Source organism: Durotheca rogersii, assembly GCF_024521655.1.
Source record: "Durotheca rogersii strain YMJ 92031201 chromosome Unknown GGS23scaffold_5, whole genome shotgun sequence".
Taxonomy (NCBI): domain Eukaryota; kingdom Fungi; phylum Ascomycota; class Sordariomycetes; order Xylariales; family Xylariaceae; genus Durotheca; species Durotheca rogersii.
Window position 1 is genome coordinate 2,232,851 of NW_026251236.1, and position 23,989 is coordinate 2,256,839.

At 56.0% G+C, this 23,989-nt stretch overlaps 7 protein-coding genes across 7 annotated transcripts; 4 read left to right on the top strand and 3 right to left on the bottom strand.

The window, feature by feature from the left end:
• Positions 1 to 1,248: 1,248 nt before the first annotated feature.
• Positions 1,249 to 4,171, top strand: GGS23DRAFT_618629 (uncharacterized protein; the record flags this gene model as incomplete). Its single annotated transcript, XM_051520953.1, has 7 exons — positions 1,249 to 1,624; positions 1,678 to 1,777; positions 1,832 to 1,995; positions 2,062 to 2,214; positions 2,270 to 2,487; positions 2,541 to 2,761; positions 2,855 to 4,171. 7 exons carry the CDS (start codon positions 1,249 to 1,251, stop codon positions 3,702 to 3,704), a joined length of 2,082 nt encoding a protein of 693 aa, XP_051374252.1. The 3' UTR covers positions 3,705 to 4,171.
• Positions 4,172 to 5,874: 1,703 nt separating this feature from the next.
• On the top strand, positions 5,875 to 8,164 carry GGS23DRAFT_559721 (uncharacterized protein). Its single transcript, XM_051515833.1, has 3 exons — positions 5,875 to 6,442; positions 6,687 to 7,010; positions 7,103 to 8,164. Exons 1-3 carry the CDS (start codon positions 6,361 to 6,363, stop codon positions 7,843 to 7,845), a joined length of 1,149 nt encoding a protein of 382 aa, XP_051374253.1. The 5' UTR covers positions 5,875 to 6,360; the 3' UTR covers positions 7,846 to 8,164.
• A 50-nt stretch (positions 8,165 to 8,214) lies between these two features.
• On the top strand, positions 8,215 to 13,388 carry GGS23DRAFT_559725 (Trs120-domain-containing protein). The gene is made up of 2 exons (XM_051515834.1): positions 8,215 to 8,714; positions 8,780 to 13,388. The coding sequence occupies exons 1-2, from the start codon at positions 8,549 to 8,551 to the stop codon at positions 12,973 to 12,975; spliced, it is 4,362 nt and encodes a 1,453-aa protein (XP_051374254.1). The 5' UTR covers positions 8,215 to 8,548; the 3' UTR covers positions 12,976 to 13,388.
• Positions 13,389 to 13,968: 580 nt separating this feature from the next.
• Positions 13,969 to 15,790, bottom strand: GGS23DRAFT_559727 (Asx homology domain-containing protein). Its single transcript, XM_051515835.1, has 3 exons — positions 15,414 to 15,790; positions 14,696 to 15,359; positions 13,969 to 14,611 (listed from the first exon to the last, which is right to left on the bottom strand). Exons 2-3 carry the CDS (start codon positions 15,167 to 15,169, stop codon positions 14,027 to 14,029), a joined length of 1,059 nt encoding a protein of 352 aa, XP_051374255.1. The 5' UTR covers positions 15,170 to 15,359; positions 15,414 to 15,790; the 3' UTR covers positions 13,969 to 14,026.
• Positions 15,791 to 16,010: 220 nt separating this feature from the next.
• Positions 16,011 to 18,086, top strand: GGS23DRAFT_559728 (snare-like protein). The gene is made up of 4 exons (XM_051515836.1): positions 16,011 to 16,649; positions 16,724 to 16,758; positions 16,852 to 16,961; positions 17,027 to 18,086. Exons 1-4 carry the CDS (start codon positions 16,613 to 16,615, stop codon positions 17,535 to 17,537), a joined length of 693 nt encoding a protein of 230 aa, XP_051374256.1. The 5' UTR covers positions 16,011 to 16,612; the 3' UTR covers positions 17,538 to 18,086.
• A 113-nt stretch (positions 18,087 to 18,199) lies between these two features.
• On the bottom strand, positions 18,200 to 20,181 carry GGS23DRAFT_432623 (uncharacterized protein). Its single transcript, XM_051513859.1, has 2 exons — positions 19,759 to 20,181; positions 18,200 to 19,438 (listed from the first exon to the last, which is right to left on the bottom strand). The coding sequence occupies exons 1-2, from the start codon at positions 19,973 to 19,975 to the stop codon at positions 18,564 to 18,566; spliced, it is 1,092 nt and encodes a 363-aa protein (XP_051374257.1). The 5' UTR covers positions 19,976 to 20,181; the 3' UTR covers positions 18,200 to 18,563.
• A 559-nt stretch (positions 20,182 to 20,740) lies between these two features.
• On the bottom strand, positions 20,741 to 23,713 carry GGS23DRAFT_559734 (cleft lip and palate transmembrane 1). Its single transcript, XM_051515837.1, has 4 exons — positions 23,475 to 23,713; positions 22,628 to 23,362; positions 22,528 to 22,570; positions 20,741 to 22,456 (listed from the first exon to the last, which is right to left on the bottom strand). The coding sequence occupies exons 1-4, from the start codon at positions 23,523 to 23,525 to the stop codon at positions 21,321 to 21,323; spliced, it is 1,965 nt and encodes a 654-aa protein (XP_051374258.1). The 5' UTR covers positions 23,526 to 23,713; the 3' UTR covers positions 20,741 to 21,320.
• Between the last annotated feature and the right edge of the window lie 276 nt (positions 23,714 to 23,989).

The window sequence follows — 23,989 nt, forward strand, 5'->3', positions numbered from 1 at the left end:
GATCCCTCTGCGGCTCGGGGTGGGTTGGATATTTATTAAATCCGGGCTCTGTGGCCAAGTGCCACAGCATCATCCCTTGTAGTCAGCGACACCGTGCCAGAAGCATCGCCATCGGGAGTTCCAAAAGTTTATGCGGCTCAACATTACTATGCGATTTATTTTATTGCTCGAAAAATGTAACTCGATCAAGCCGTCGATCACGAGGTTATCCAACCCATTGGAACATGGAATATGCCACCCACTGAAAGGACCAGGGGAGAGGAGCACAGGGTGCCAACAAACTCCCAGTATCGAAGGGGTTCCTAAGCGGTTTCCCGCATCCCCGCAGATTCCCCAACAAATTCCGCATTATCGTCAAATTCTTCGGCACCTACGTCCTTCGAAGACTGGGTGGTCTCGCTTCTCTATATTTCAGCTTGGACTAGACCATTCGTTATGCGGTCAGAAGCCAATCTCGAGGGACGGTGCTATACCTAGGTACCTAGATGCAATGTTGGAATTTCTAAAGGTACCTAAGTTCTTGCGACCCCGTGGCCGACGTCGGACATTATCAGGTAGATATTTCCTGGCGTGTATTTTCCCCGTTTTGGACGGAGAGGGTTAGGCCAGTGAGGATTTTCATCAGCAAAGAGGTCGCTGAGCGTCTTGCTAAAAGGCAGGGAATCGGGATGAGGATGCATATTCCTAGCTAAGGGGTTACATAAGCTCGGTTCAGGCATACCTCCTAGGTAGGTAGGTAATGAGAAAATACCAGCACGCAACCGTCTATGGTACCTACCTACCTACATGCCTCATATATCCCTAACCTCTAACTACCTACTACTACTTGCAGTAGGTAGGTATATACCTCCCGACACAGCACATAGTCACGGTAGAGATTCGTAGGCGAGGCGCTCGTCGCTTGAATCTGCCCCGAAGCGGTGAATTATTCCGGCTTATGGCTACCACTCGGCCACACACTACCGGCCTAGCTTACCTACACCATAGATACCGATACGTGGTGGGGTTGCTCGTAGGAATTCATCTGTTCGAGATTAGCCGCGAGAGCTCTATCACCCCACAACCCGTCCCGATTCCAAGGAACCCCTCATGCTCCCACCAAGCTGACGGACGGAGAGACGCGTCCTGATAAAGCCCACATGGGCTAACTCGAGCCTTCCGGGAGGCCACGACAGGCTGCTTTCCATTTTCTCGGTCTCTTGCCAGTAAGCTCAGATCATTGCTGGTGGTGAGCTACCCGCCCTCACAATGGAGCCGAAGACCGGCCTTGTTCTTGGCTACAATGGGGTCCACCCCTTTTCGAAGGTGGAAATCACCGACCGCGCCTCTGTTCAGGAACTTCTGAGAACTCTCCTTGACCCCCTCGAGCCGTTCTTCTCTCCGCTAAAGGCCAGAGTGAGATGCCCCGGCGCTACGGCCGTTAGATTCGACCAGACCGCCTCCGAGGTGGAAGGCATTTGTCGACCGCTCTGGGGCCTGGCTTGTCTGTTGGCTGGAGGTGGCGACTATCACGGGACGGAATGGTGGGTTCAGGGCATCAAGTCGGGTACTGACCCCGAGAGCCCCGAGTACTGGGGATATCCTCGAGACAACGACCAGAGGATGGTGGAAATGTGTCCTTTGGGTACGGAACGTAGAGCACCAACGTTTCCAAAACTCTTCCTAATTCCTTAATAGGGTATGCGTTAGCCGTCGCCCCTGTTATCTGGAAGTCGTTGGATGAGAAGGAGCGGCAAAATGTCGAGAGCTGGCTAGGCAACTCGATCAACGAGAAGGAGTAAATCCAACCGAAGCACCGGCGTAAAATCGTAGAGCTAATGGTGCACACCAGTATGCCCAATACCAACTGGCTTTGGTTCCGCGTGTTCGCCAATCTCGGACTGAAAAAGAACGGAGGGAAATTCTCCCAAGAGAGGCTAGACAGCGACATCGAGCATCTCAATACCTTCTACCGTGGCGGTGGATGGTCAAACGATGGCCCGGAGGGCATTCATCGTGGGTCTTACTCCCCCTCCTAGCACTAGTCAAGAGAGAAAGTATTGACGCCCCCCCCCCGGGCAGAGATGGACTATTATTCCTCAAGCTTTGCGATCCACTTCCTTCAACTCCTATATGCGAAACTCGCGGGCGAGGACGAGCCAGAACGAGCCGAGGAATTCAAGAAGCGCGCCCAGCAGGTTGCGCTCGATCTGGTCCACTACTACGACAACGAAGGTACGGACATCGTGCTGCTTGCTAAGATTCTTCAAATTCTAACGCGGGTATACAGGTCGATCCATCCCCTTTGGCCGTAGCGTGGGCTATCGGTTTGCTATGGTATCTTTCTGGGGCGCCCTCGCCTACGCCGGGGTCGAACTCCCCGAACCCCTGACGTGGGGGATGGTCAAAGGCATCGTCTTGCGGCACCTGCGGTGGTGGCAGACGCAACCCGACATCTGGAGCCCAAGCGGGACGCTGGTAATCGGGTACTCGTACCCGAATATGTATGTACGTAGTCGGCCTGGGATCTCAGGCGCCGACACCTCGCTCACGAGAAACAGATGGCAGAGAATTATAATAGCCCCGGCAGCCCGGTAAGTTTTACCTTCAAGGTTCTGCGAAATGTCTTCAAGCTGACCCAAGATGTCAAGTACTGGGCTTGCCTGGCCTTTATTTGCCTGGCTGTACCAGAGAACCACCCGTTCTGGACCTCCGAAGAGCAGCTTCCCGGTGACGCGATTCCCAAGATAAAGGAGCTTCCGCATCCTGGTCATATCGCGAGGTGGGCCTTTCCCCCTCTCTATTTATCGCTGCCTGGCTTATTCGTTCTCTTACTGACACACTACTGACACACTCCCCCATTTCGCGCACCCAGCTACCTCGGCGGCCACTGCATGCTCCTATCGTCGGGTCAGGCCTGCAGCTATCCGATGAAGGGCACCCACGCCAAGTACGGCTCCTTCGCGTACAGCAGCGCGTATGCGTACTCGGTGCCGCCGGGCCTCTTCACGCTCGAGCAGTATGCGCTGGCGTCGCAGCTCGGGTTCTCGGACGACGGCGGCGAGTACTGGAAGACGCGGCGCAAGTCGGAGTACGCCGGGCTCGAGCACCGCCTCGGAGACGGTTCTGGCGGCGGCGGCGCCACGCCCGTGCTCGTGTCCGTCTGGAAGCCGTTCCCGGACGTCGAGGTGCGCACAACGCTCGTCCCGCCGGACCCCGGGACGCCGAACTGGCACCTGCGCGCGCACCGCATCGCCGCCGCCGGGCGCGAGGTCATGACGGCCGACGGTGCCTTCGCCATCTGCAACCGCCGCGCGCTCGACGACCGATATCTCGACCCGTACGACGCCGCGCGCGGCGAGGGTACGCAGCCCCGCATCATCGGCAACTACGACCTGGACGCGCCCGACGGCTGGGAGACGGGCCGGCGCGGCGCCTTCGCCGCCTCGAGGGCCGGCGCCGTGGGCATCCGGGCGCTCGAGGACGAGGACAAGGTGGGCCGCGCCGCTAACCTCGTCAATGCCGACCCCAACTCGAACCTCGTCGAGAGCCGCACCGTCATCCCGACCCTCCAGCACACCGTGCGCAAAGGCCAGACCGTCTGGTACGTCTCGGCCATCTATGCGAAGCCCTCGGGCGAGGGAGTCCCCAAGGAGACCTACCTCGACGGCTGGGACAACCCGCCGCAGATCCCCGCGTGGCTCAGGGCTGAGATGGCCTCGTAGAGCAGACGCCGAGAGATAAAGAGAGGGCAACGAGGATAGGGTGTGCGCGTGGCTTGACGTCCGCCATAGATTCACGGTTGGTTTCTGGAGAGGAGTGCAGCAAATGTCCTTGTTTTCTTTACAAAACATAGGTACTTGCAGTAAACCTCAAATATTGCATCTACTCCAGTGACAAATCCAGCAACCATGTTGAATGCTGTCCTTTAGAAACCCCTGATCAACCTCCCTTCTCACCATACTCTTTTTGTGCACATTCCCCCCTTTACGTAGGTAATGCGATGTAAGCGCAGCCAACGCCGACCTCGATAATGTTAAAATTGGGCTCAAAGCAGGGGGATGAGCTCCGAGGGATGTCTGAGACTATACTATACCTACCATAACGCGCCTCTTGTGTTACAATCGTAAAGCAGCCCATCCTCTGACGTACCTATATGTCATCGTGTACCTAAATCTCAACCTATTCAGCCTACATCCAGGCGTCTCCATGCACACAGAAACTGTAAATACGTCGTGTGTTCCGACTAATGCACAGAAGACGGGATTGTGGCGCTGGCTGTAGCGGTGAACACATCTCAACACGACCGGTCCTGGAAAAAGGCATATATAAAGTCGGCAAGCTGCCGATTCCCGTGTCTTGATAATTCAGGAGGGCTTGCGCGGCGTCCTCCAGGATGGGGATCGGCAGCAGGGCCGGCTTCGCACCGAAGTTGGAGGTAGGTATTTTTTTTCTTCCCTTTTGACGAGACTTGAGCAACGTAAGAAGTTGTCGCAGATCACGCCCGGGTGTTATTCGGATTCGGGTCAATGGTATCAACTACATATACCTACCTAGGCCGAGTCACCCGTGTCGACTGGACGGCAGAAACTGATCAGCCGTCAGTTAGCACATCGCCAAGGTCCAGCAAGTGCGAGCAGGTGTCGATTGCTATAGAAGGCTTCTTTTCCGAGCCGCCCGAGCTCGGGAACGGGCCTCCTCCCCTTGTATTCTCACCCACGCCAATAATAGATTTTAATTTCGGTAGCGAAGGAGGACCTGCTTAAGCGGACTCTCGCGGAAGATTGCACACCTCCCTACTATCAACGGTATGGTGAACGCTACACGGGGTGCTTACAACAGGAAGCCTGTAGTTTGCCTACATCTGGGTAAGAATTTCATGATCCACGCCCCTAACGTACCTGGTGTAGTGAATAATATGTCGTAGTAGGTCAGACGATATGGTTGGCTCCGGGCCAGCCTGTCTAACTAGATGCGGACTTGGCTTGTGTTTCTGGAGCGGACTGGAGCGGACTGGACGGGGTTGATCACTTGCGGGCAGCCCGGTCGGATTCCAATTCGGGCGGACGATAGGTGTCAGAAGGATATAGGTACACCTCTAGCCTTGCCGAGTTCCTAGGCAGAATGCCAGCTAGGATGCCTCTTCGCGTTGCCATCCCTGGGCCGACTTCCGCATCGCGTGCGCTCGACTTGTCCCACTGGCAAAATTCCGATAGGAATCGGAGGGGATGATGCAGCCAAGGTTTCCCCAGATTCGGCCATATCGCACAAGGAGGGTACGACAAATAACGGTCGAGACGGGACGTGATAGCACCTGGGTTATATATTGCAGCGTTGCTACGTTGCCGCTGTGATATCCGAGATGCCTGCCGAAAACGAACGGGCACTACTACCTCGGCCGTGAGTGTGAAGATCTCGCAGACTCCAACTCGAGCAGGGCTATCCGACAGGTCGACAAACCTTGCATAGACGCCCGGTTGTCATTACTCAAGCATGACAGGGCATACGTAGCGCCAGTCGCTCTGGTTTCCCGGGTTCCCACTCTGGCAAGAAGCGGAGCGTGTCGATGCCGAAGCCTTTATCCTCCCAGCTTCGTATAGACTCTGCGCGAGAGGGCCTCCTCCTCCCCTCAGAGCTCCTAGGACTCGATACCCCATTCGGGGCGCCGAACGCTTGTGTGGTGGGGTCAATGATAACCCCTCGGTTCGTTTGGGGCTTTCCAGGGTACGCCAACTGCCGCGAGAAGTACAAGAACCCCAATTAGCAGGTTACCTAGGGCCCTCCTAACGGCGAGACGGGCTCGTTGGTACATTGGGGAGGAGGCTGTCATGATTCATAAAACGCGGGTAGGCGTAGGGTGTTTCTGCCGACCTGCTTGCTTGCTGTCTTGCTCTGACCTGCTCTGACCTGCTCTGACCTGCCCTGCCTTGCTCGCCTCGCCTCGCCTCGCCTCGTCCCGCCCGTCTATATAGCATGCGCGTGCAGTGTCATACGGACGGCGACGACATATGACATGCCTGGTGCCGATCCGGACATCCTGTCTGTTTTGATGTTTCATATATCGAGTTTGACGATCTCCCCCCTCCCTCCCCCGGTGACTGCTGCCGTTAAGTATTCTTCGTTCCCGTGGCCTTGAAAGAAGAAGAGGCAGCGGCAGCAGCATCAGAGTATCGTTGTGGGTGAACTATACAGAAAATCGACTGCTAGCCTGCCGTTTCCCCCCCCCCTCTGGCGATCGCGGTCGACGGCAGCTTTGTGGCATGCTGAATTAGTGGTCGAATCTGGTATCTCTGGTGTCCGATCGGTCGGCGCTTAGCCAAGGCACAGCGATCGTTTTTAATCAGAGATAACGAGCGAAAGAGGGGGAGGGAAAGTAAGGAAATGGTGGAAATGTCCGGGAAGAAGAACGCCGAATCATCAGGCCCAGCACGACACTCGCACTCGGTCCCTGCAGCTTCTTTTCGTGCGTTAAGCTAAGCCATTTCTCTCCGTCCCTGTCTCTCCCCCAGCTACGTTCCTGCTCTTCGCTCCATTTCACCCCCCCTCGCTATCCCGCACGGCTTTTCCCAACCGCGAGCGCCAACCACGAAACACGTCGCCCTGCGCACTCCCGTCCGCAACATCGGCGGCTTGGGATGCTCATCAGTGTCTTTCTTGGCTAAATGCTGCTTGGCTACCGGAATCCCGACTAATGAATCGCGCGGCAGCGACGCACAATTCCCCGAGAACATGGTTTCTGACCTCGTCCCTGACGCCTCTGGCGGTGCGGCTGATCCGGCAATTGCTTACCCACGGTGACTACGTTGTCGCCTGCCTGCCGCCCCACGAGATCGAGCACGACGATCGCAGCGCCGAGTTCCGCGAGCTGGTCAACGAGTGTAAGAGTAACCGCAAGGACCGCGAGGGCTGGAAAGATCGCATCCGTAGCATACGTTGCGATGGTCGCGTCATGGGCCAATGCAGTGCCGCCGTGGCGGAGGCCAAGGATGTGTTTGGCCGCATAGATATCCTGCTGTGTTGCACCTCTGAAGGTATGCATACCCTGTCTCACGCGCGGCTTACCCACCTACCTCGCGGGTCCGGGGCGGACGAGAGTTCTTACGTGCCGATCCTTTCCCTGCAGCCGTCGTCGGGACGGTCGAGGAACTGTTCGCGACGTCGGCGACGCAGAATTTAGTGCGCGACCAGTTCGAGACGATATTCTTCTCGCAGGTGAACTTCATCAAAGCGTCGCTCCCGACGTTCCGCGCGCAGCACACCGGTCACCTCATGATTCTTACGAGCCTCGGCGGCCACATAGGCACGCCCGGTATGCCCATATATACGGCGGCGACGTGGGCGCTCGAAGGGTACTGCGATTCGCTAGCTTACGAGGTCGCGCCCTTCAACATCAAAGTAACCATAGTGCAGCCTCACAAGGAGATCCAATCCCTAACCAACAAAATCGTCTTCTCCCCAGCGCTACCGCATTACGATAGCGAGAACAACCCGGCACCGAGCATCCGGGATATGCTCACAAATGTACTTAACTTGAATCCGGAGACGGCCTTTGAGCCTTCGGACACGGAGATCATCCAGAGATACCCCAAGCTCCCGGCTTCGTCGATGGATCGTCTTGTTGGCGAGACGGTGTATGCGCTTACGGCGATTGGGGGGCACGAAAACCCGCCAGCGCGACATATAGTGGGGTTCGAAGGGGCAGAGGCGGTTAAAGAGAAGCTCAAAACGGTAACGGAGGAGCTTGAGGATTTTGTCGAAGCGAGCCTGGCCGTGGACATCTTGGAATCGGAGCTCAAGAATGAGGCGACGCAGGAGAATGCCAAATCCGACGGGGGTGGAGATCCTCCCGGCAACACGTCCACATGATAAGCAGTGGTTTGTAGATACCTATGTATGAATGCCATGTATTCCTGCGTGGGGGAAGCACGAAGCTAAGAGGTTGGCGTGAGGGGGATGTGAAGTCGAAACTAATATTGCTCGGCTGTAATAATAGTGTTGTAACATGGAGGACGAGAACGAGGATAGTAGAAACAGAAAGTGGTAGGAGAGACAGCTGCTAGTAGCTAGGTAGCTCTTTGGGCTGCTAGCAATCTCCTATCGATAACGCAGTAAAGCGGTAACCGGGTACGTAGATTTTATGCATGTATCGAGACTTCACCCCGGACGTTTAAGCTCTCTCCTTCGGGGCTATCTTTGCCCAAACTTGGGGGTTTTGATTGGCTAACAATCCGCGGGCGGCAGCGCACGAGGCTCAGGAGCTCAACTCGGGCATTCCAACAAGCTGTCGTTACATTTCCCGAATCCTCTCCTTCAGACACTCACTCTCGACAAGCCTCGCAGTTGAGCATGATACTCACGCGTCTCGCCCTAAACATCGAGTTCGAGTGCTTGCGCCCCATATCTGCGGGCTTACCGGCTATCACGAACGACCGAGATTGATCTACGAAAGCGACACGACATTTTGCGATACACTGAGGGTCTCCCCGTCATTTCTCCATACCAATCACATCCTTCTGATAGGCATGCGGCTGCTCTGTCATGTTAGTTGGAGGTCGCGACAGATGTTAGGATGAGCTTGGACTCTATGTTACCCATCGCCCCGGCGAAGGTACGGGCATTAGCGCTGCCCATCGGCCAGATTAAACGGGACAGGTTTGCCTCCTTCGTCCACAGGTTGAACGAGGAACATGTCGTCCAGCTTCGCGACATCAGCGCCGATGGGCGACCCAACCGGAGTAAGTCGTTCCGCGTGTTGACTATGTTCGGAGCGCTGCCAGACTGACGACCCCGTCCTACTCAGATATGTTCACCCCTCTCGCATTTCCCGATGGTGCCATGTTCTACGATATCGTCACTTACATACCACCCCCATCTCACCTCTCCCTCGTCCCGTTCGAGCTCTACCGCGAGCCTCTCATAATCATCGCCATAGCCGACGGCCAAGAGCTCGACAACGTGGCGTTTAGTAAGAGGCAGTCGGTCAACGGGTATGCGCCAACCATGGTCGAGAGGAACATCAGGACATTATATCAAGAACTTGAAAGTCTGAGGGATGCTTATCCGAAAATCCTCGCACACCAGGTGCTGATATTCGACTACGCGCCGCCGAGCGATACCTCCATCCCCATCCCCGAAGGCATTAAAACAATTCCGCCGGTAGAGCACTCGAAGAGGACGACGATTAGGACCATAATGTGTGACATATCTTCCATGTTGCTGGCCGAGATGACAACCCTGGCCAAATCCTTCGAGGGGATGACCGTCGTAGATTCCCCTGGCCAGGTGCCAACGAGGCCTGGGCTAGATGGGCCATCCCTTTGGTCTTTAGATGACGCGAACCCGACAGCGCGGCGGAATTCGCAATTTGCGATACCTACCATTACTAGGTCAGCATCTACTAGCGGCGCCGCTGATAAAACTCACGCTCGCATGTCGATGCCGGCGCCGTTTAAGTCTCTCCCCTTTGGATCGAGTAATTCAACACCCTCGGCGCGACCGACGACCCCTGTCCGCAGTGGTTTGTCTAACCCCCCCACTACGTTTGACGATATCGCCGACTCGGGTGGGAACAACCGCGAGGTAGCGAGCCCGGAGCAGCAGCCGTCACCTCGGCCAGGGACCGCCGAAAGCATGAAACCACCGGCTAGTCAAGACAAGGTCTCCGTGCAAGGCTTCGGGTCCGGCAGTATAAATGAGAGGTGGAGGAATAAAAGTCGAGGACGAGTGATGATCATAGTGGGGTCCATGTACCTTCAAGCAGGTCGATGGACGGATGCGCTAAAGGACCTAATCGAAGGCGCAACAATCGCGAAGTCGATGAACGATCATTTATGGCATGGAAAAGGGCTAGAACTTATTGCAATCTGCCTGCTCTTGCTTGGCTGGGCTGGAATTGAATTCCAAGTTCCCTCGGTGTGTCTGCCCCCGAATGATAAGTCTATTAGCAGTATATCAAAAGGGCCAGAGCTCGAAGAAGGGGACGATGACCAACCAAAGTACATGCGGATCCTCCAGAACACCCTCCCGGAGCTGCTGGAGAGAATTATAGGGTTGTATTCGCGGATATCTGGCGAACAGCTCCCTCCACTGCCAGTCTCGGAATCCATCATCAGGTTCTGCAGCCTCCTCACGTCCATCCACTTAGGTGGCGGGAAACTCGACAAGAAATCGCTAGACAGCATCGTCCTCGGAAAGCCACCCCCGAAAAGACAGACGGCGTTGCCCCGTTTAGCTATTACGCCGCCTCGCACGCATATTGCGACTATGCTATTCAAAGCATTCCCCTCGTCTGCTCCCGAATTGCTCACGACAGTGGACCGCGCAATTATTCTCGGTGGCATCGCGACTGTCCTCGGTTCTTTAGGGTTCCACAGGAAGAAGGCTCTTGTCGTGCGGGAATTGGTGTCTGTATTGATCGGAGGACTAGTTGAAGCGAGGACGCGAGGGGCCGCCGAAGTCGGCATACACCCTGCCGCCGGCTTAGTAGCTCTCAGCGTCGCCGCTAATGGGCACGGGAACGGCTCTGGGGCCCTGGATCTCGGAGAAGGAGATATAGAGTATGGGATCGACGCCTTCCTCGGGCTCCTTTGCAAGGTTCACGGGGTCGTCGGCGTTGACGGCTCCATCTGCCAATCTTCTAGCGATTCGCCTCGGCTGAGTGATACAGACGACGCCGTTATCTCGAGAATTCAGGATCAGTCCTCTGCTAGGCACTTCGGCTTTACCAATGCGAAGCTCAATATCCTTCGGGCGTGTATCAATTTTTCGGAAGCTTTACCGGACTTCAATGGGGTGTTGAAGTTCTCAAGCGATCTCTTGCGTACGGCCGGCAGCGGTGTCGCCCCAGGACCACGTCGCGAAGATGCCGCCCCCATAATCACGAGAGAGGAGCAGATCAGGCTGGTGACGAATATATCCAAAACATCTAATTTATCGCAGAGACTAGGGCTGGGCCATCTGTGTGCGGAATACTGGGATGAGTTCCTAGTACGGGGGATCACGATGGATCCTTTACCATCGACAAGGACGCCAATACCGCACTCTAAGAATGTCTTACCGGGGGTAACAACTGCACGCACCTCGCAGGACGTAAATCCCTTTATCTATAACCCGTTCACGAGAGCGTCGGATAAGACCGTGGTAGAAAGGACCCTGGTTACCGGAGAAGAAGCTGTCTTCAGAGTTACGCTTCAGAACCCGTACGAAGTCGACGTAGAGATCGAAAGCATTAAATTGGATACTGAAGGGGCCGAATTCGAGTCGTCTACGACAACTGCTACCCTAGGGCCATACCGTACTCAGGTCCTCAAACTCACCGGAACACCAAGGGCAGCGGGCTCATTGAAGATTGCCGGCGCGATTGTAAAAGTACACGGATGCCGCGAGAGAAGATTTCCAATATTCCCACATCCTTGGGCTCCGGATACAGAGATTAAAACCAAGGGGGTTGGATTGAACGCCTTGGGGCAAAATAGACAATTGCCATCTTCTGGGCCTCCATTACAACCAGACAACATTGGGCTAAGTGTTATTTCCGCACAGCCTGTTCTTGTCGTTAAATCTACTACTCTCATCCAATCGTCAGTGATGGTTTTAGAAGGGGAACTGCAAGTCTTCTCTGTTACACTTCAAAATCTGTCGTTATCCACGCCGGCCGACCTACTGCTTTTCTCCTTCCAAGATTCGACCCAAGGTCCCTTACAGACAGCCCTAACGAGTAGAGACGCAACCCCTGCCGAGCTTTACGAATATGAGTTCATCCTAGCCAGGAAACAGGCACTGAGATTACGCAAGATCGACGATTCTAAAAGGTATATAGCGCCTGGGGCGACGGCTACTTTTGATTTTGAGATTCTTGGAAAGCCCGGCCTTACCAATGGCACAATTCAAGTTGACTATGCGTATCTTGGCGTGCCCCAGGCCGAGATTAGCGACCAGTTCCATACGCGTCAAGTCTGCCTCGACTTGACTATCACCGTCAATGCCAGCGTGGAGCTTGCGAGGATGGATATTTTACCTGTGCAGGGTGTCGTGCCGAAGCCTATCTGGAGCCGCCTAGGTGCGGAGGGCGTGGAGATGGAATCTTCGCAGTTTGACGAAGAGCACTGTTTACTGTTGCTCGATCTGCGGAACGCCTGGCCAAGCGATATGCAGGTTTGCCTAAAGGCTGACAACGGGATCATGGTTCAAGAGCATATCTTGCCGGGTAACACGAACCGCGTCATCTTTCCGGTGCCGAGGGTGTACATAGAAAATCCACACGCGTCGATACCAGCGCTTAACCCTTCCCGTCAACGGCAGTTCGTCGTAAGCGCTAGCAAGATCACACCGGAAACGGAGAGAAGTAACCGGGAGGCCTTTTGGTACCGGGAGAAGATGCTCGAAAAGCTGTCAGGTTCTTGGAAAACGTTGTCTGGGCCAGCAAGGGAGGGTAACATCGAGTTACGCGGCATCCGCCTCGCGCCACGCGTGGTCGAGGCGATCAAAATCGACGAAGTCGGCATCGATGTCTCCGTCGAGGACCCACAAACAGAGGGCTCCTCGCAGGGAGGCCGTAACACGGTCTACGTGGACGAATTTGCACGGGTCAGAGTCGTCATCACGAACCGGATGGACGAGCCGATCCACCCGACCCTGCGGTTGCTGCCATCGCTGCGCCACCGTCCCGTAAACGTGGCACTCGACTTCACGCGCCGGTTCGCTTGGAATGGGACGCTGCAGCAGTCGCTCCCCCTCGTCGAGGCAAAATCCAAGACAGAGGTCGTTGTTGGCGTTACGGCGCTGTGCCGCGGCGAGTTCGAGATCTCGGCCTCGGTCGAGGAGACGCATCTGTGGAGCCCCAGCACCACCTCGGGGAAGCAGAAGCGGCCCGGCCGCCGGGAGCGGAGCGACACCGAGATCATGATGGATGCCGTGCTCGGCGCAAAGGAGAGGAGGATCTGGCACTCGCGGCGGCCGTGCGTCGTCAGCGTACGCGATAGGGGGTCGGTGAGTTAGACAGGCGAATACGTGGATTTGGTTAAACGGGCGGACAAGTGACACGGGGGACATACGTACGAGCGACGTCGAACGTCGGCATAGAAGGACGAGGAGGAGAGGAGAGGGGCGAGGGGAACGAGGAGGGCGGCGAGTAGCGCGAAAGCGATGTACAAGTAAAATAGCGAACGTCAAAGAAGAAGAGAAGACCAGAAACAAGAGACACGAGAAGATTTCTGAAGACGAAATCCTCAGAGAAGTACGATCGCCCACGCCCAGAGTACGGCCTACTGTTTGCCGTCGGCGCCGCCATAATTACCCAACCCCCCTGTCGGAAGACAGGAGGCATGCCTCGTACGTCCGTGTCAAGCCAACTGCCGCGCTTGCTATGGAGCAAAGATTCCTGCTGCTTGTGCTGCCAACTTCCCCCTCCCCCTTGCCTACCCTCCCTTCTCACCCACGAGCACGTATTTGCTTGCCCCCCCCCCCCCCCTCTGCGGAACGGGAAGACGAGGAAGCGAGGGAGGGGAGGGGAAGGGAAGGTGTGCACCGGGCACGTCCCTACGGGTGCGCGGGTGCTCGTGGGGCCGGGTCGAATCCTTGGAGGGGACGGGGGTAGTCGAGGAGACGGCGGCATATGCGGTGAGGCGTCGAGAAGTGAGTTTGCCCCAAGACAGAGGCGGATAGGGAAAGGCTGCGAGGGATGGGTCTGCTCTGGTACCAGGCGATACGTAATATGCTATGATGTATATCGGCCTCAGGCTACCAGGGAGCTACATGTGCCTAAGTCCGAATGGCGGCAGCGACGTGGTGATGATTGCAGCGAGGCAGGGAAAGCTGGGTGTTTGCGCCAAGTGGGCAGGCTAGCTAGTACGCTACTGGGGGATAGAAACGGGACGATGATCAATGCAGATGGATAGATGAAGGAGAAAAGGAGGGCGAGAAGGGCGTGGTGGGAGAAGCACTAGACTTACGTGTCACTTCCTGCTCGGTTTCTTCACGATGTCCGGTATGTGAGAGCCGAATCTAACGGTGGTCTCTTCGTTATAGTAGGTGTCTTGGTAAAAACCATCTACTCTGAGTCACCCAGAGCCATCACGATATCTGAACGAGACTCCTGGCTGACCTCGATGCTACCGTGCTCCTGCGTCGACATAGTATCCGAGTGCTCCCCGACACCTTCTTTCTGGGAGCTGCCCTCCTGCACCGACATTTTGTCCGAGTACTCGCCATCGCAGCTCTTCAGAGCAGAGTCCTCCTGCGTGGACATCTCCGTGCCCTGCTGCTCCTCATCCGCCTCGTCCGTCTTGCGGATGCCGTCGTCGCTGTCGTCGCGCTCCTGGCCGGGCATCTTCATGTCCCACTCTTCCTCGAAGCGAGCGGCGAGGAAGTCGTTATAGAAGCCCAGCTCTCGCTTCCTATGTGCGCTCCGCGCCTGCTGGATCCATTCCGGGTCGTGACAACCCTTGCTCAGATCCTCCTGGTACCGCGCGATGTCATTACGGAAGTTGTCGTTGTTTCTGAGTGCTTGGATGTCTGGCCTCGCATTCTCAGTTCCTACGTCGAGGATATCCTTCTGGTCTGGAAACTTGGATAAAATCTCCTGCTTCTCCTCCGGATCTAGCAGGTCCCATGCCTTGCTGCTGCATAGTAGATCCTAGACGTCTCGTTAGCCCGGGTGTGCTGTGAGGGGAGAAAGGAGGCGGGTGCCCTGCAGCTTGTCTCTAGGGGTTCTGCTTACTCGAAGATTGGCAGTGGCCAATGGTGCTCGGGGATTGGTGAGCATCTCGTCAGGGTTATCGTATTTGGATCGGCTCTTGCGAGACGGTGTATCCCTTGTGACGATAGTAATTGTAGGTCTAGGTCGTTTAACAAGCGGCGCTTCACCAGCAAGTTCATCTTCCTCGTCGCCGGGATTAGGCACATCCAGAGTCCCCTTCTTGGTGGGAACTGGGGTTGGCGTGATCCGGCGTGGATGAGAGACAATAATCTCGTCAACAATATCTTCTTGTGGCACAGGGACCTCCAGCTCCTTCAGCTTGCCATCTCTGTGGGTAAGGATTCTCTGAGAAGACAACTCATCGGAAGATGAATCATTTGAGAGGGGAATATCACGGATATCTGAGGATTCCTTAGATATCCGTGCAGATTTTCTGGCTGTGCCAGGTGCCTTCCAGGGGATGGTATTATGGGCGTATCGCTTCCGAGGAGGCATGGCCAGGATGTGTGAATGGTGCGGATGAGGATCGACGACAGGAGGGCAACTTGTCAAAGGGGGGATGGAGAGGTCTCAAGCCATGAGTGACATACAAGAGAGGCGGTGGGAAAAATGGGGAGGGGCCTTAAGTCAACGGCACCTAGAGTAGGAGATGAGAGAATCGAAATCGGCGTTGTCATGGGCGAACCTAACTCATCGCCGAGCTCAGATGGATTCTCGTTAACCTAACAGCAGCACTAACATTGATTAAGTAGCCAGTTGATGGTATGCGTTATTAAGCCCTGAAGCTGTCCGTGTGTAGTAGCTGACGCTGAACAGGGAGGATGAGAGGGAGAAAAAAAGAGTAAAGAGATAGAAAAGAGTAAATAAGTAGAAAAGTACAGGCTCGTCGTTTCTGTAATGTCTTCTTTGCTGTGATTATCGCAAGTAAGTCGAAGGGTTAAGTTGTTTAGGTACCTAACCTAGTAGTTGGCTGGATGGCTGTTGATTGGTTGATAGAATGAGGATAGTAAGGTTAAGTAAGATACTTAATTTTATGTACCTGAAACATTAATAAAGATGCTAGAGGTAACGTACCTTATAACTACTTAATATATTAATACTTTTATTAAATGCATATACTGTGTATAATGTATGTGTAGTAAGAGACCTCCAGGAGGGTTTAGGCGTATCGAAATATGCTAAATTAAAATCTAAGCAAAGGGTTTCCATTCAAGTACCTAGGTACTTATTACCTACCCACCTTAGGTAGGCATAGAAGTATTTACCCTAAGTACGTAGGCTAATACGAGGAGATGTTATCATTACTGATTTATTAATAAGATAATTAAGGTACCTACCTAGGGATATGTACATAGATATACCTATATGAGGTCAACATATATCTTAAGTACCTCATATAGGTACCTCCTATATAGAGGTACCTAGATCGTCAACCCCTTCAATTGCTAAGTGCCTCGGTGGGTACTAACGGCCTGTACCGAACCAGCCAGTTCTTTGACAGACCGTTGCGGCGCAAAGACGACAGACACTGAATCCACCCCCTATACCCATTTGCACTTCTATCTTCCACGCATCGCGCCCTCCAATGCCTCAAAACTGAATAGAAGCCGGAGGGAGACAGAAATCTGAGGGGGTCGCACAAGCAGTGTGACATCCTGCGTACGGAACAAGAGGGGCAACGGCGTCGGCCTGTCAGTTGGAGCTGCCTGAGCCGGCTTGCCTGTTTATAGGTTCAAGACACGTACGCGATTGAGATTAGCCCCGGCGGCGTCCTCCTAGCTGCCAGCTTCACCACGTATACTACTGAATATCTCCTACCTCCCACACCACCAAGACCAAACGCAACACCCAACCCAACACGCGACCGCTTCCCAGGCCTATCCCCCAGATCGAACCACACCCATCCTACCCAGCAGAAAACCCACATAGCAGCCAGAGATGATTCGGTCAACGCAGATAGCCCGTCTGGGCGACGGTACGTGACAGAGAGTTGCCTCTATCTACGAAGCTCAAGCTCGAACTTGAACTGATCCCTGTTACTACAATTAGGCTTGATGCTCTGCGCATCTGTCGACGATGAACAAGTAGGCCTCCTTCACTCCATTGAGATGTGCCGTACACACCCTAGGAGAGAAACGAGTGCCTCTTGCTGACATGTCTACCCTCATCGCTGCTAGTCAGACTCCCCCCTCGCCGAAGTCAAGTCGCAAACGAAGATCATATTACGGAGGTTGAACCGTAACGCCGAACCGCAAGCGAGCATCGAGAGCGGCAACTACACCATACAGTACGCGCCACCCCACCCCATCCCGTCTCCCCCCCCTCCCTCCTAACTGACCTCCCCGGCTCCAGTTACCTCATCTCCGAAGACATAGTATACATCTGCATTAGCGAGCGCGCGTACCCGCGTAAGCTCGCTTTCACCTACCTGGCCGAGCTCAGCAGCGAGTTCGCGCAGACGTACGGGCCCCAGCAGGTGCGCAGCAACCCGTCGCTGCGGCCGTACGCGTTCATGGAGTTCGACACGTACATGTCGCGCACCAAGGCGCTCTACGCCGACGCGCGCACCGCCGCCGCCGCCGCCTCGGCCGCCAACAGCGGCGGCGGCAACGCCGGCCTCGGCCGCCTCAACGACGAGCTCCGCGACGTCACCCAGGTCATGACTAAGAACATCGAGGACCTCCTCTACCGCGGCGACTCCCTCGAGCGCATGGGCGAGATGAGCTCCCGCCTCCGCGACGACTCCCGCCGCTACCGCAAGGCCGCCGTCCGCATCAACTGGGACCTGCTCATTAAGCAGTACGCCCCCATCGGCGCCTTCGTCCTCATCGTCCTCGTCTTCGTCTGGTTCCGCTTCTTCTGATGTCTGCTGCCCCCCCGCTCTGCAGAAGCTGCGCTCATATCGCCGCGCGGTGATCGGTTAAGAAGGGAAGAGGTTCGCCGACTCACGCCCGCTCTGGCCCGCCCGCGGAGACGCACACGGAGAGATTGAGATGCCGAGAACACTATGTGTATTTGTTGGGGAAGCGAGATAGGTGTCGTTGTCCGCCGACGTGACGGGCTGGAGCGCGTGTTGTACATACTGGGGCATTGCGTGGGTGCGATATTCATCCACAAATAATCGAAAAACGGCATCACACGAGAGAGGGGCGTAGGGTGCATGGACTGTTGGGAACGAGGGTTCCTCTTGGTGTAGTGCGGGACGAGGTGTGTGAGCTATGCCACTAACGCCTCGGCACATGTGTGTGGGACGGTCGTGTATGAAGCAAGAGAATTTGTCCCGACCTAGGGCGAGATCCCCCTGATGGCGCCGGGTTCTCTCGCGGCAAGACGTCGTTGTTCTCTAGGCAGAGCGAAGTCTCCCGCCGCAGGATAAAATACTATAATAATGCTACTACTATTGCTGCTGCTACTCTAGAATTATCATCCCCCGGGTCCGGGACAAGTAAACTAAACAGCTCCCACGGAGCCGACGCCCGCCTGCTTCTGTGCCCGTGTGCCGTATTAATTAAGTTATTTAACTAACCTAAGTAGTTGTAGTATCTGTATCTAGTCAAACGAGTCTGGGAATGGAATAACTTGAACGCTCCTTTTGCCTGTCCTCTCTTTTCCGATGCGGACGCCTAAAACGCCATCAAGTCCTCCTCCTGCTCCTCCTCGCGCGCTTCCCCTTCTGTCCTTCCTGTCCATCTCACGGTAAAAAAAAATATACAATAAACCCAATCTACGCGGTAAGAACGCGCGGGCTAGGCCAACCAGGTTCCCTCCCGCGAACGCCGCGAGACGTGCGCGAGTGCGCGGGGGAATTCACCCTCGCCTCCCGCCGCCCTCACCCCTCTCTGGAGGCGGGGGACGGAGGGCGGTGCGGCGCGGCGCGGCGCGGCGCGTGCTACATGATCTGGCAGCTGGAGGCGCTGATGCTGGGCACGATGGGCGCGTGGCTCCACTCGAGGTGCGCCTGGAAGGCGCCGATGCCGTCGAAGCCGCTGCCGTCCTGCACGTACCGGACGCGCTCCATGTCGTCGTCGCCCTGCTCCTCGTAGTAGTACTCGTCGCAGTACGGGCACAGCACGCGCGACCGCCAGTCGCCGACGTCGGGCGGCACGTGGTTCGCCACCGCCACCGGCGCGAACACCACCGTCTTCGTCTCGCCGTTCGTCATCGCGATCCCCCGCGCCTGCCACGTGCTGCTGCTGCTGCTGGACTCGAGGTCGCCCGGGTCGCTGTTGCTGCTGCTGCTGCTGCCGCCCTGCGCCGAGGCCGGGGCGTTTCCGGCGCCCAGGTGTAAGGGGAGGGGGGGCTGCGGCGGCGATGATGGTGATGGGTTCATGCGGATGCGGGTGGTCGGCATGGCGCGCAGGTCGTCCCAGATGAGGAAGCCGTCGCAGAAGTCGCAGACGAAGGCGACGTTCTGGTTGCCGAAGCGCTCGAAGCGGCCGGCGCGGGCGCAGGCGAGGCGCTCCTCGTCCTCGCGCTTGCGGGGGTCGCTGCGCTGCCGGTGCTGCTGCTGCTGGACGCGGTAGACCTGCAGGGCGCCGAGGCAGCGCGACGGGCTGCCCGACAGGTTGTCGACCTGCTGGGCGCTGTGGACGCGGCGCGCGGCGCGGCACTGCGCGCGGTGCAGCTCGGTCCGCAGCGTCACCGTCTCCCGCGCCCACGCCGCCTCGATCGGCGGCACGCCCCCGTTGCGCACCCAGTCCTTGAAGTTCTGCGTGTGCAGCTCGAACCGCGTGCACAGGATGCGAAGGTCTTCGAGGGACTCCTCTGCAGAAGGGGAGGGGGTCAGCTGGGTGCAACTATTCGGGTAGCTTCTGGAATTCCTTTGGTCCCGGCTCTCGTTCGCATGCTACCTCATCTCGGAAATGCGATCACGGAGAAATAAATACGAGGGTGTGGAGACGGACCCATAGGCAAGGGGGAAAGCACACATGTGACGATGCAGGAACCCGGAGAGTTGAGTAGGGAGGGATGAGGGGAGGGAGAGTCTGTATACATGTATGATTGATGAGAGTGAGAAGTAGGATTTGCCAGGGGAAGAGCGGGAAACGGAGGAAATAAGTAAGAAGAAAATAAATGCCACATACCTATACGATCGTTCTCGTAGTAGAAACGGCCGTTGACGAGGTCAGGAAGCTCCTGGAAGTCTTTCTTGGCCTCGTCGAGGGCCTCTTCAAGCAGGCGCAGCTGCTCGAACTCGTCCGGGCCCCAGGCCTTCTTGTCGGCGAACATCATGATGCGGAGGCCATCGTTGAGCGAATTCGCGATGACGGCCAGAAGCGAACCAACGGTCTCGTGATTCATATCCCTGCCCGCGATGCTTTCTCGTGCGGCTCCCTCCTCTTTCTCCTCTGGGTATGTCCTCCTCTTACCTCCTCCTCTGAGAAGGCGAGGACGGGTGCTCCCAACGAGAAGCACGAAGGGAAAAAGAGCGCCCCGGAGGGAAGGGGGGGAGGTGGGAGGCAGGGCAATCCTCGTAGCGGAGCAGGCCAAGCTTCTTTGCCGTTTCCTTCTCTCGTTTCTGCCCAGCGGCGACGTGGGCGGGCGGTGCTTCTTTAGAGGCTTGTAACCGGACAAATGCGTCGACTACAGGCGGCAGTTAGTTATTCGTTTACCAGCTAAAGGCCGGCCGGGTTGGCTGGGCGTTCGCCGATTATCAATGCCTGGGAGGGCAGGGGAGACAGGGGCCACGCGTGCGCGCGATAAGACACCAGGGAATGCCGTCAGGGGGAGTCTGGTTGCTATTATTAGCTAATCATGATGCCATGTGCAAGTTGCCGGTAATAGTCGGGACGCCAGGGGCAACGGGTTCGGTCATTTCGGGGGCAGGTCGTCGACCTTGGTGGTATCCAGTAATGAGACTTAATATGTCCTTTCCATGGTAAAGCCGGTCCCCGCCCTCTGTCCTCGAAATACGCAAATCCGGTCGAGTTGGTCGGGTTGGCTAGTAGCCGCCGGTAGGCCCCTCGGGTTGTGGACACCTCACCTTCTGCGAGATAGGGGTGAGCACACCATATATATCGATGGGCATGGAGGGTAAGCAGGCAACGAAATCAAGGGGGCCATACGGGTAAGACCATATATATATATGTGTGTAGGTATAAGAGAGGGAGAGGTGGGTAGGCTATAATAGGTACGTAGGTGCACATGTGTATGCGCATGTCGCGACGTGTGCGACCCAGAATGCAAGGATATCTCCAAACGCCAAGACAGCCCAAAGTCCTACACCACCTTCGCTGCATTGAGGTATCATCCCCATACATATAGTATGGATATGCATGTAGGACCTAAGGCTTTGCGGCTCGCTGATTAGAGCACCCAAGCTAGCTGCTTAGGTGCCAGTTTAGGGCTGAACGAATCCGTCCTGGCGGGTATGCCTCGAATCGCCGATGGGAACCTCCGCTTGACCATTATACGGGATTGGATCCTGCAAAATGCTACTATCCATCCACGGTGCAGATACATAACATCAGTATGCCGCTGAGCAGCGATGGCCGCCGGTGGCCCGTCCAGGTAACCACCCATGCCCTCCTACCGGGCCGTCGAATGAACGCGAAATGACCACCTCCCCACCCAGAAAATATGGATTCGTACCTTTACATACCTACGACATAGAAATGCGGACCTATCCTCCCAAGATTCCACCCAGCTACTTCCTCTTCTTCGCCGCGCCCGTGTCCGCGCCACTAGACTTCGCAGCTCCACCTACCTTCTCGGCGGCGACATCAGCTTTCGGCAGCGACTTGGCTTTCTCCTTGGTCTCCTCGGACTCGTCTTCGCCGCCCTGGCCGAATTCGTTGACCCTCGTGTAATCGATCCTGTACGCCCAGCGCTGGTACAGGTAGACGAAGAAGATGATGTCGTCGCGGAAGGTGGCCAGGCGGTACAGAAACGGCATCTTGATGGTGAAGGCGAAGAGGTCATCGATGAAGGTGTTTAGGAACTTGTACATCATCGCCTTCGCCGGCATGTGGGCCACGCTCTTGAGGCGGTAATTGATGTACAGCGAAGGCACCATCATCAGGAATCCGTACGCGTACACCGACCCGACCAACGTCGCCAGGATGTAAGAGTACCACGACTTGTGCGATTCGTAGACCAAGGACCAGATGGCGTAGCCGATGAGCAGGGGGACGCTGGCAACGTACATGTACTTGAAGGCGATCTCGTCGTACTCCTTCGTCTTTTCCTCCGTCTCGCTCAGCTTATACTTATCTTCGAAGGTTATCCGATACGGTATCAAGGACCCCGGCGGGGCGGGTCGCACGCGGACATTGACGATGGTGGTAACCTTCCAGAACTCGATGAGGATGCCTATGCCTTGGGAGCCGAGAATCATCCAACTCGTGTTCTGAGAGTTGTCGATGAGGTAGAGGAATATGACCGCCTGCATAAATACGTTGGCCAGGATCGACCGGACCGAGATTCCAACATTGTCCTTCTTCTTCCGATAATGGGCGATGTCGGACCCGAATGCGAGCGTCTCGAGGATGAGGTGCGCAATGCTCACAACTACCGTCACACCTAGGAGATAAGGGTTTGTGTCGACGAACATCTCCTTGATGAGCTCAATCTCGCTGCCGTCGCCACCACCCGGGAGGGGGCCGCCGTAGGCAGCCTGGAGCGCCTGCTGCTTCGAGTTGAAGTCGACCGAGGCCATTATGTTAAACTGCCAGTTCTTCATGTTACGCAGGTCAAGACGCAGCGGAAGAGTCTGGACCGTTTCGTTAAGTATCGTCATGTGGCTCCTCAGTTGCCAGAATGTGTTCACATATAGCATCGGGTCTACCAAACAAGGTCATTAACACATTCTCACAGCAAAGATACGTGAGCATAGGAAGCTGAGGATAGCTTACAATACCACGAGTTCTGACCGGAGCCATCACGAGCGCCGGAGGGCTATAATGAACGGTTAGCGCCAGTGCCACGCATTTCGGGAGGGAGTCTGCGATTTACCTCGAGATGTACAAACTGCCGTACAGCAGGATGCATCTGGGGATAGTTGAGGATGCCCGAGTCGGGGATGAGCGCCAGGGTGATATTAGGATGGTAGTAGTTTGCGATAGTCGGCCCAGCGGTCTGCTCTTCAGGCTCTGCTTCTTCCGGTTCCGGCGCACCCTCCAGGAGGTTGCGAGTCTTCGCTTCCTTTTTCTTAGGTATGTACTGAGTCAGAGGATACACAAAATGGAAAGCCGCCGCTGGATCAAAGCCAGGTTCTCTCGGGTCGAGGTTTGCGCCCGCCAAGCCAATATAGAAGTGCCCCCAAAGTGTGCCGTTTTTCTGGACAGATTGCGGCACCTTAAAGGCGGTCTCGGCAACTCGAGTGTCACTGGAGTTTCCTATCTTGAAACCCTTCTCATTCAGAGCCACGTATTCCTCCGCGACGCTAGAGATCTTGCCGGGGACGAAGGACGACGAGAGTGTAACGATGATATCGACGGAGCTCTCGGGGGACCAGATGGGGGCGAGCCGCTGCGGAATGGGGTTCCAGACGGCGCCCTCGTCCAGGGCAGCTGGTCGAAGCTGGTAGGCAGGAATGGCGCCGGTGCCCGCGGGAATTTCGACAGTGTTCCCAGCAGCGTCCGTGGTGGTGGCCGTCTGGGCCTTATTGCCACCCGCGAACTGCTTCATCAGCAATTGAACGCCCATCCATATGGCTACACCCTGGATGATTTTCGACACGAGAGACTGCTGCACGGCGCGAGGAAGGTCAGGACGACGTCAGCATAGATTCTGAAAATGCGCGCGGGAGTCATGTACAGAGCCAAGGGAACCCAAGGTGATCTGGAACGCGTTGACTTACGCCTTGCTCCTGGCGGGCATCCCCCGCGGGGGCAGCGTCTGGTTCGGGCATGGCGGGTGGTGATACTGCCGCGACCTTGCTGCTCACGTATGTAGGCTGCCGGCTCAGGTAAGATTGCTATGTCGCTTCGGCAGAGCGGACGCGGCCTCTGGTCAGACGTCACCGGCGTTGTGGTCGGATCTGACAGAGGTGGTGCGGGAGGATGTCGGGAGGAAGAAAAACGAAAGGGCGGATGAAATTTGGAGGTCGCGCAATGGCAGTTTGGGGTATTACGCTATGTAATGTGCCTAGCTAGGTACATACTGTGTCCCTAACTCCCTGGTAAACTCGCCCTATCTCTACTGGTATTAGGCGCTGGGCAGGTGGGCAGGTTCTAACACCGGGTAGTACAGAGGCCCCTTACCTCTAACGCACACCTCCCAACCTAACGAAGTACATAGTAGGTACCTATCTAGGTAGGTACTTGACGGTAGACTTCCGGTTTACGTCGTGGTGTCGTACCTGCGCAGGTACAC